Raw genomic sequence first — 11,207 nt, forward strand, 5'->3', positions numbered from 1 at the left:
ACACACACACACACACACACACACACACACACACCACCATCATCATCATCCTCATCATCGTCATGATTAAAGAACAAAAATAGTTAAGTCTTCTTCACATTTTTCTGATTTTCATTGGCAAATCAAATTAATAAATAAATAAGTCCGTAGCATAGTATTGCAAAGCACTGTGTTTTTAGCAGGGTCTTCTTGAAACATTTCTTGCGATGAATTACATGCATATCACATAGTGCCACCTACTGGCAACACAAAAAGAGGTCTATCTCGAGGAACCGTTGATCCGATCAACTTCAACACTGGGGAGTGCACTTCCGTGAACCCGACGGAGTGCGGTGCCCATTATTGGACACGCGCATAGTCATACCGCCACCTACTGGCAATACAAAAATCCGTTTATCTGAAGAACCGTTCATCCGATCGACTTCAAAATTGGCAGGTGCACTGCTGGGGACCCGACAGAGTGCCGTGTCAAATATCATCATGAGTTTTGTCACACCCCAAAAGAGTGTGCCTATGGCACATCATCTCCGGACTCCACCCTAGAAATGAGTGCGCAAAGTCTGCAAAATTCTATATTGTTTGTATTTTCCCAACACCACATCCAATACGCAAATAATGATAGATCCATGGCCCATTTACTTTGCTGTATATAGCTTTACTGTAATCTCAAACTTAGAATTGTGTGCCCCTCACCACTGGCAGGAACCTCCAACCTCTCCTCCAAGGCACCATAGAAATTGGAATCGTCATCCTCCTCATCATTGTCGTCATCATCATCTTCATCATATCTGCTCAGTTTCCCAACACTGTCAACAACACTCTCACTGCAAGAGCACACAAAGAAATGAACAAATTCACAACAATAATAATAATAATTTTCTGACTGACTGAATAACTGAATGATAGAAAGAAAGAAAGAAAGAAAGAAAGAAAGAAAGAAAGAAAGAAAGAAAGAATACCTGCTAATAGAAACCAAGTCCTTGTCTCCTTCCCCTTGCCATATCTTTCTGTCTATTGGAGGGTTTTTAGCCCCTCCCCCAGCCTCTTCTTTGGTGGTGTCCGGTCCAGACTGAGCCTCCAGCTGTGGAACTGTCTGTGGAATCACTCCCTGGTTGGTGATGGGAACTGAAGAGGTTTGCTGTGCAATCTGGTTAGTGATCTGCTGAATCATCAGATTCTCTGTTTCCTGGGTTACCTACAGAGGAATCGAATCGAGAGAGAGACAGATGAGAAGGAACAGTACAATAGCATAGTGATATATGCTTTGTCTCGGCTCTGGTAGGTCCTGATAAAAACTTGGCTCAACTCCAGGAAAGGCTTTGTGAACAGCTAACTAACATCAGTGTATGGCTGGCTGACAATAAACTCTCCATACACCTTGGAAAAACAGAATCAATTAATCAATTACCCCAGATTAAACAAATCCAAGGATTTGAAAATATATTTTAAGGATAATGACGTCACTGTTAAAACATGTTGTTAACTACTTGGGCTGTACACTTGACGCCAATGTATACCCCCCCACATTGGCATCAAGTATACAGCAGGTATGGCCCTGAAAGTGGTATAGGGAAAGTGAACGCTAGAACTAAGTTCCTGGCCAGAAAGTCAGAGTTCCTGGTCAGGGAAAGTCGGAAACTTGTAGCATTCAGCTTAATTCAGTGCCACTTTGATTATGCTAGCAAAGAAAGCTCTCTCAAAACAAACGGATGAAAGTGGTCCTAGGTCTCGGTCCACAAGAGCACATAGGGAGGAGGAAGCAGTTCACGCAGCTAAAACTGACAGGTCAGGTAAAGGTAGTCGTTTAGGAAGGGTTGTATGGAGCTCATTTAATGGACCAGTTTTTTTTATGTTCTTTTAATTGTGCAGGTACTTTGGCATTGCAACCATGGAATTGTCCATTTAAATTGAATTATCAAACAAATAAACAAAACTAAAAAACAAATCTATCGGTACCTGTATCTTCACGTCCCAGCAGCAGAGTGCACAGTTTTTATCACACAGAACATTCTTGAATTTCTTCTCTTCTCCTCCTCCCCTGAAAGACAGACAGACAGACAGACAGACAGACAGACAGACAGACAGACAGACAGACAGACAGACAGACAGACAGACAGACAGACAGACAGACAAAAAAAAACAGACAGGTGGAAAGACAGTCGGATGGATAAACAGATTAAAAAAAAAAAAATTGATGAGACCCTCAATTTTAGAAATTGGGGATTGGGGATTCAAAATGGCACAAAAGTCCCTATATTATATTATATTATATTATATTATATTATATTATATTATATTATATTATATTATATTATATTATATTATATTATATTATAAATTATATGATATTATTATTTAAAATGAGCAACACAGTAACATTTAACACCACCACACTACTGAAACGTCATGTTACCGATTTTCCTCCAACTACACTGTCCTGCTCCTCCTCCTATTTCTCCTGCTCCTACTAATCACAGTAATGTAATGTCTTACTTGTTGGTTTCCCTGGTGCCCCAGGACACTATGTGCATGTTAACCAGTGAGTAGATGGTCAACAGAAGGTATCCACTGGGAATACAGATGAAGTACATCAGACCATAGATAATCATCCCTGGTGGAGAAAATAACATAACATATCACAAAACTATCATAAACACTATCTTAACATAACACTATCATAACATGTCATGGCATGGCATGACATAACACTATTATAACACAACACAACATAACATGAAAACAAGATATAATAATATATAAATATAATAATACAATCATACCAAACTCCTGTGGGTGTAGTAATGCAGTCACCAGGTACATGACTGTCATTGACACCAAAAAGATGCCAGTGGGGGTGATGAAGGTCTCCTGTACCACCATATCACCTGGAGAGAGGTGTGTGTGTGTGTGTGTGTGTGTGTGTGTGTGTGTGTGTGTGTGTGTGTGTGTGTGTGTGTGTGTGTGTGTGTGTGTGTGTGTGTGTGTGTGTGTGTGTGTGTGTGTGTGTGTGTGTGTGTGTGTGTGTGTGTGAAGGGGGGGGGGGGCGATGACAACATGTCACACAAGGTTAGGGACTGGGGAAAAACACATTTTGTGAGACAGAATGTATCTCAGAGTTTGCTTCTATTTATTTTCTCCTAGTCCTCCCTCCCCCCTTCACCCCTCTCCTCACGCAGCCATCACTCCCTTTCCTCTCCTCTGCACTCCTCTCTCGTATCGTGATATAACCATATGGTCCCGTCCCTTACCAATAGAGACACTGCATGAAATAGGCCACGCCCATCACGGGGGAATCCATTCACTTCCATACACCAGCGTCATTTTCCTTTAATTAAACATAGCTAAAAGCTGTTGTGTGGTTTTTGTACTCCTGAGCAAAACAAGGAAGCCATTGAGAATTGGTGAGAAGAAAAATGTGGATCTAGCTGTCAAGGAAATAAGATTGGGGGGAGTTTTTGTTTCCCCCCGTTTTGGGCGTGGTTTCTGAATGATGACGCGCCCGCAGTGTCTCTATAGTAGAAGCAGCTATTTGGGTGTTGGGTTTGACCACTATAAGCAAAAGCTTTCCTGTCTCCTCCACCCTATCAACCCCTTTCACAAATAAGACACATACACACACGCACGCACGCACGCACGCACGCACGCACGCACGCGCACACACACACACACACACACACACACACACACACACACACACACACACACCTCCTGATACTCTGATGCAATCATTTGGTCACGTGTGTTTGCTACCCACCAATGATAGAAAACAGGGATGCGGTCATGAGGAACGCGTACATCACACTCATGATGGCGGCGATGGTTATTTGGGTGTTGGCCTTGGTGCAGAAGCAGACGAGCATGTAGAACACCGGAGGGATGACTGAGATGATGATGGAAAGTGTACCAGGGATCTTAAAGACAAACTGGAAAGCACCTGAGAGGGAGAGAGAGTGGAATCAATACAGTACAGATATGGTAGCTGGACCGACATTCTGGGAATTAACTGGTAATTTCCTTGTATGATTGTCATAAACGGAATCATTGCTAGCATGACTCAACAGTAGTTAGCCCTGTCAGGCTACTGTGGGTAGCCTGAATGCTAGTGAAGCAATTCACAAACTGCTGAGGGAAACCTAAGGAGTTTCCCCTCCCAAAGTAAGGCCAGGAGTCCGGGACATAAAAGAGCATTATTTAAACAGCTATCAACTAGTTCACGTAAAAGGAAAGGAGAGAGGAAAATCAAAAGAATCATTGTCACTCACCAACTTCATGTACATGCAGCAGGGATTTGACCTGATTGATGATGCAGAAGATTATAATGGAAAAAGTAGGAGAAGAGGAGAGCAGATAAGAGGAGATGAGACAAGATGGAACAGAATAGACAGAACAGAGCAGCTCTTCTGCAATTATAGTGGTAATTATAGGTCCAAGCATAGATGACCCCCGCAGTAAAAGTCAGATAGTAGAGGAATAGACCAAAACCGAACCTACCTGCTATCATTAGAGATACAGAAGCAGGCCCGAGGATCGAGGAGCCAACAGTGAACATCTGGTAGAAGATGTAAAGCCTGGAGATGGATTGGTTTCTCTTCACTGTCTCTGGTCCACTATAGGATTCAAGTCAGAACCATTGCAACAGTTAATATGTATAATCATATATTATTACAGCACACATCTGGTTTGGGCTATACAGCCTGGAGATATGAACAGAAAATAAAATAAAATCTGAATTAGAATCACAATTAGAAATGGGATCAGAATAGTTCTGAACGTCTAAGAGTTGTAAAACAGCGTGTGCTGGAAGGTATATTTTATTATTTCGTTATCAAATGTATTACTTTTTACATTTAAAAAGTAATTTCCTCTACCTTATTCCATATTATCTGTGTATAATCAACAAAGAAACTAGAGAACCAACCAACCAACCAACCAAACCACCCACCCACCCACCCACCCACCCACCAACCAACCAACCAACCAACCAACCAACCCACCCACCAACCCACCAACCAAACAACCAACCAACCAACCAACCAAGGCCGGATTAACCATAGGGCAACCGGGGCAGGTGCCCCGGGGCCCTCGGGGTGAAGGGGCCCTCCAAATTTTTATTTTTATTTTTTTTGTCGGGCTCATGTTGGGCTCCACAGAACTATGACACAAATCTAAGACCAATCAGGACAAAATAAAATGTGTTTCCAAGAAGATTAAGTCTGATTATTTAGTCTCATTGGATGCCTGTGGGCAAGTGGTGACCAGGGGCGCGGGAAGTGGGGGTGCTTGTGGTGCTGCGGCACCCTCTGCTGTTTTGTATTGGAAATGTAATGTCAATTATTTTTTCATCATTGTAAAGCCACAGCACAGTGAAGAGGATATTAATGTGAAGATTAGCCTCTTCCTTTTGCTCTCAGAGTGCATCAGATTCATGCATTTTACTTTAAAATGTACAAAATTTCTTTGTCCAAGAAACCCCCCAGTCACACTAATATCTTTATCCTGCTGGTGCTACCTCTTTGCAAAGCCTAGAAACGCCTATGAGTGAGTGAGAAACTGAATCTCAGAAACAGAATAATAACATAACAGTATAATACTAATGTTAATTTAAAATGAGATATTCCTCTAAATATGGCGAAAAAACATCCAAACATCCGGACGATGGGTAGGGGGGCCCCTGGGAGCTTCAGTGCCCGGGGGCCCCTGGGGGTGTTAATCTGGCTCTGCAACCAACCAACCCACCAAATGGTAATCCTTCATCTACTATTACACAATCGTTGACGTGAACTCCACCTACTCACCTGTGCAGTAGGTCCAGTGTATTTGCGAGTGTAGAAGGTCCCCACCGTCGCCTCTGGTTGTAGAACTCTTTGAACTCCTGTGGTGAGTTGGTGTATGCATCTGACGCAGCGTTGTATTCCACACGCCATCCTTGCTGAAGTAACAACGTACACAGCCAGCGATCTTCCCCTACAAGAGGACACACACAGGGGAGAAGATCATTAGAGAAATGGACATGTACATGGACAGTGCAAGGAGGAGAGGTAAAGAGGCAAGAGTAGTCCAAAGAAGTGTGTCACCAACCTTGATCGTATTGCACATATTGACCAGCTTGTGTTGAGGTTGTTGTATATCTCTTCATTACGTTGTCGTCCATTAAGGCGGAGCCTCGAAACAGACTGAAACATCCTGGACTGCACAGCACAGAACCAAACACGTGCTCCGATGTCTTCTGCAGCCAGTGTCCGACTGCGTACTCAAACTTCTGGTACCACACCATGGGACCTGGGATGGTAGACCGGTAGGTAGGTTGGTAAGCAGGCGGTCCCACAGAGAGATAGAGTGATAGAGATGAATGAAAAAGAGAAGATGAGAAAATACCCAATTATTCATGGGGGGCTGAAGCCTATCCCAGCATGCATTGGGGGGGAAAGCAGAGAGACGCACAAAGACAAACACAATCACATTGACACTTATAGGCAATTTATAGTCTGCAATCCACCTGCCTTGCATTTCTTCAGACTGGTGCAGGAAGCATGAAAATGAAATAAAAATGACATGATAATAATAAAAAATGTCAGATGTATTTACTCACCCATGCCAGTAGGGTGTATTCTGCCACAGGCTGCACCTACATTGTCATACATTCTCAACCTGCCAATGAAAATACATTTTTAATTAGTACGTTTTACTAACTGACGAACAAAATTCCTAACTGGGTGACTCATTGTGAGTAACAAACTGACAAAAACTGGCTGTACTAGTTGTCACTAATTAACTGATTGGCTGTGTAAATAAATGACTAATCAAATGAATTTCTGTAGTTTAACCAACCACCTATCTTCTTAATAATGGTGGATGGATCAACCAGGAACATCAAGGCTTTAAGGTTGATGTCTCCATCTAAGTGTTGTTGTCTGAGATATTATAACTCTATACCTATTAACAAACTAACTAACTGATTAATTATCTATTATAAAGATCAGTGATTCAAAATGAAATTCATGAAGCCATCCAAGGCCATCAAATATTGTCAGTCAGTAAGTCAGTCAAGCTTGAATGATGCTAGATGTATGGATTGTCGCACAGAACTGAGGGACAGAATCCTGACAAGAAAACGTTTCGAATTTTTAAACTATACAGTGCGGTTTCACTGCCGATTCGACTGTTGTCACCCATTGACTCAGTAGGCTCGTCATCAGCCCGATTCCTATCGCTGATAAACCTGCTAGTAGGTCAGAATGGCTGTTGTCAAACAACTTTATATTTAGGCAAATAAATCAACTTAGGGTTAGGGTTAGGGTCAAGGCCCAGGTTAGGGTTAGAATTAAATAACAAAAAGCGTTAAAATATGATTTACACGTTAAATGGAAACCTATGGCTGATAACGAATCGCTGATAACGACCTTCTGCACCTACTAGCAGGTAAGTAGGGCCCTACTGGCTGATATGAATGAATGGTGACCGTTATTTTTGAAAACTCCACTTTGTCCGCCCAGCCGTGTCCGCACAGTTCGAAACTTTGGGGCGTGTCTGCTGATTTGAGGCCACACGGACACTCAGTCAGACCAGTCAGTCTAACTAACCTGTCTACCAGCAGAATCAAGGCTTTAGGTTGGAAGTCCGTGTCTCCATCAAGAGCCATGATGTAAGTGTTGTCATCTGCGATGTTCTTTCTCTTGCTGTCGTTGTCATACTGAGGCAACAGGTAGCTCTCACCATCCAATGAGATCAAACTCATTCTGGACGGGTTATGCTGCCGCTGGATAGAACACACAGATAAATCACTAAGTATGCATTTCACACACACACACACACACACACACACACACACACACACACACACACACACACACACACACACACACACACACACACACACACACACACACACACACACACACACACACACACACACACACACACACACACACACACACACACACACACACACACACACACACACACACACACACACACACACACACACACACACACACACACACACACACACACACACACACACACACACACACACACACACCAGTCCATTTGCACTGGAAACTAGGCATTTCCCAGTTCAAAGGTCGGGTACGCCCCTGCCTCGTTTTCCGACTGTTTTACTGGAACGTGGTCAACTCGTCACTCATGTGTGACGTCACTCAACTGGGATATTCCTTTTTTTTTTTTACAATTTTATTTTCCTTTTTCATAAACATACAGTTATAAAACATTCAGTTATCACAGTTTGGTTCATTTGCATGTTCATTAGTTTCACCCTTATTCCCCCCCCCATCCCAACCCCTGTACATAAACATACATACATCAAGTTAAAGTAAATTAAAGAATAATACACACACAAAATTATATTAGTTACATTTGTCTCAACTTCACGTTTTCCCTTTTTTTTTTTTTTTCTTTTTTTTTTTTTTCACCTCATCAGATATTCCTTAACTAAATAAACAAAACAAAAAACAAAAAAAACACAAAAATATATGTTGCATAGTTTACGTATCAAGTAAAGATGTAGTCGGTCCCACACTTTCAATTAACTAATACAGGTCCCACCGAGTCACTTTCCAAAAATTCCAAGAAACGTCCCCAAATTGCTTGAAAGACTTTAGGTTTTCCCTTGATAGCAAAAGTTAGTTTTTCCATAGCAAGACAATTAGATAGTTCCCTGAACCATTGATTGATCTCTGGTTTATCTGGATTTTTCCAAAATATTGCCACTGTGTGTTTAGCTTGGAGAAGACAGCATATGATCATTTTCTTCATGTTCTTATCAATATTTAGCTCCTTCGGGATCAGACCTAGAATGAACTGGGATATTCCTAGTTCCCAGTGCAAATGCAACATGGCATTATTAGGTCTTACTGTGATCTTCTGGGGGTTCTTGACAATGTAGCCCTTCCAACCCAGTAGATAATACAGGTACATTATCTGAAAAACAAAGTGTTGTTTGACAGAAACCAACCATTAACCAAACTGGTTAACCAAGAACAGCATGGAATCTAATGTTGTGATTATTGAAAATTCCATAAAATATATACAGTATATTATTATTATTATTCAAATATAAAAAGGGATTATGTTCATGACTATGGTCACAGGATTATTTAGGACAAATATTTTTGGTATATTCTACCGGTAGTCTACTTTATAATAAGAATGGTGCATCCTGTCTGTTATGTTGGTTTTTGGTACACTCCCCCCACCCCTCCATACCTGAGACCATCGTTTCTTGTTCCTGATGAGTGTTTTGTCTTTCAGGTGAATGTAGAGCATGTTGCCTTCTGGCATCACAAATCTCAGCCTGCCTCCATAAGGAGTCTCACTGATCGTCACATCATCTGGTTCTTTGTTGGTAAACACTCTGGGTGGATAGATGGATGGATGGATGGATGCATTTATGGATAGAGAATAAACAGAAACAGATAGATAGATAGATAGATAGATAGATAGATAGATAGATAGATAGATAGATAGATAGATAGATAGATAGATAGATAGATAGATAGATAGATAGATAGATAGATCGATCGATCGATCGACAGATAGATTTATTTATTGTGGATATAAAAGACAACAAAAATCAATGGATAAACATGTAAAAGTGTGAACACTTATTTCCAACATAGATAGACAGACAGATAGATAGATAGATAGATAGATAGATAGATACTGTAGATAGATAGATAGATAGATAGATAGATAGATAGATAGATAGATAGATAGATAGATACTGTAGATAGATAGATAGATAGATAGATAGATAGATAGATAGATAGATAGATAGATAGATAGATAGATAGATAGATAGATAGATAGATAGATAGATAGAGATAATCTTACCTATAAACCTCTATGACAACCTGGACCAAGTCATCAACATACGAATTAACCAGCTTCTGTCCTGACTCCTTTTCCATAAAGGAATCGTCCACATAAATGTGACACTCAAAATCAAAGCAGTCCTTATGATTTTCCTTGGGGTCGCCTCGGTACCGGTCCAACCTGACGTAAGGCAACAATTAGACGATGGAGTTAGAGATGCCCATCCTTTTACTGGAAACACGCCTATAATATGTTCTCTTGTAATAACATCAACGCATCAGTCATTTCTCACATTACCTTGTTTGAGAAAGAATGAAGTAAAGATTACATTAGTCTAGGACCTGGCTCTGATATGTATGCACTTCGTTTAGGAGAGAATATTTAAACTGTTATAGACTAATATGAGCCCTGCGAACAACGGGATGTGTGCCAAAATCTCTATCCGGGACGAAAAACCAGAAAATGCCCTTTTTTAAAAAAAGTTAATGGGATACATGACACAAAAGTGTTTTTAATGACACGGATATAGAATAGAATAGAATAGAATAGAATAGAATCATACATTTGAGAACTGAACCAACATGCATGTGATGTGAGGTTGGTGGGAGAGAGTATTTCTAACCTGAACATGGAGGTGAGGATCTTGAGCATCTCATCATAGGTCTCATGCCACATGGTGGCACACAGATAGATCACACAGTTCTCCATGTCATCATGGCTGGAGAGGAAAAGCAGAGGAACATGTCAGACTCTAGAGAACCAAGACTTCAATTCTTCGTGTAATGGAGGCCAGCATCTTCTGATAAATGTTCCATTATACAGTATGAATAAACCTTTGAGTTAGTAAGTTAATTATGGTTGTAAAGGTGCGATCGCTGCACTTTAAATCTCCAAATTAGAGGCCATAGTGTGGTTATATACATTATACGTATATAACCAAAACATACCAAAACACATTTAATCCGGTCTATTATGAAGTTTTTAAACGGCTGCTCTCACCTCTCTTGGTTTTGGGCTCGGGCCACTTTCATCTTGGTGTTGAGTAGCAGGGACAGGTCAATGAAGGCCGACTCATACAGACGCCGAACAAACAGCTGAGAGGTTCTTTCTATACGCTGAACCTGAAGAGTAGAGGGACAAATATTTACAGCCACTTAGCTGTCTGTCTGTCTGTCTGTCTGTCTGTCTGTCTGCCTGTCTGTCTGTCTGTCTGCCTGCCTGTCTGTCTGTCTGCCTGCCTGCCTGTCTGTCTGCCTGCCTGCCTGCCTGTCTGTCTGTCTGTCTGTCTGTCTGTCTGTCTGACTGTCTGTCTGTCTGCCTGTCTGTCTGTCTGCCTGTCTGTCTGACTGTCTGTCTGTCTGTCTGTCTGTCTGTCT

General features: G+C 41.3%; 1 protein-coding gene across 1 annotated transcript in view; it reads right to left on the reverse strand.

Moving 5' to 3' along the window:
• chs1 (chitin synthase 1) overlaps positions 1-11,207 on the reverse strand; it is a gene marked incomplete at both ends in the record, with an annotated part of 34,252 nt that overhangs the window by 7,605 nt on the left and 15,440 nt on the right. Inside the window, 16 exons of the mRNA XM_083650631.1 lie at positions 694-824; positions 960-1,195; positions 1,957-2,038; positions 2,494-2,611; positions 2,781-2,885; positions 3,755-3,934; positions 4,492-4,607; positions 5,796-5,964; positions 6,079-6,279; positions 6,590-6,648; positions 7,581-7,756; positions 8,872-8,937; positions 9,223-9,370; positions 9,850-10,011; positions 10,454-10,549; positions 10,831-10,952. Coding sequence (XP_083506757.1) covers positions 694-824; positions 960-1,195; positions 1,957-2,038; positions 2,494-2,611; positions 2,781-2,885; positions 3,755-3,934; positions 4,492-4,607; positions 5,796-5,964; positions 6,079-6,279; positions 6,590-6,648; positions 7,581-7,756; positions 8,872-8,937; positions 9,223-9,370; positions 9,850-10,011; positions 10,454-10,549; positions 10,831-10,952 — 2,167 coding nt within the window. The remainder of the gene's footprint in view (positions 1-693; positions 825-959; positions 1,196-1,956; positions 2,039-2,493; positions 2,612-2,780; positions 2,886-3,754; positions 3,935-4,491; positions 4,608-5,795; positions 5,965-6,078; positions 6,280-6,589; positions 6,649-7,580; positions 7,757-8,871; positions 8,938-9,222; positions 9,371-9,849; positions 10,012-10,453; positions 10,550-10,830; positions 10,953-11,207) is intronic.

The sequence above is a fragment of the Poromitra crassiceps genome (genome assembly GCF_964638095.1).
Source record: "Poromitra crassiceps genome assembly, chromosome: 14".
NCBI classification, from domain to species: domain Eukaryota; kingdom Metazoa; phylum Chordata; class Actinopteri; order Beryciformes; family Melamphaidae; genus Poromitra; species Poromitra crassiceps.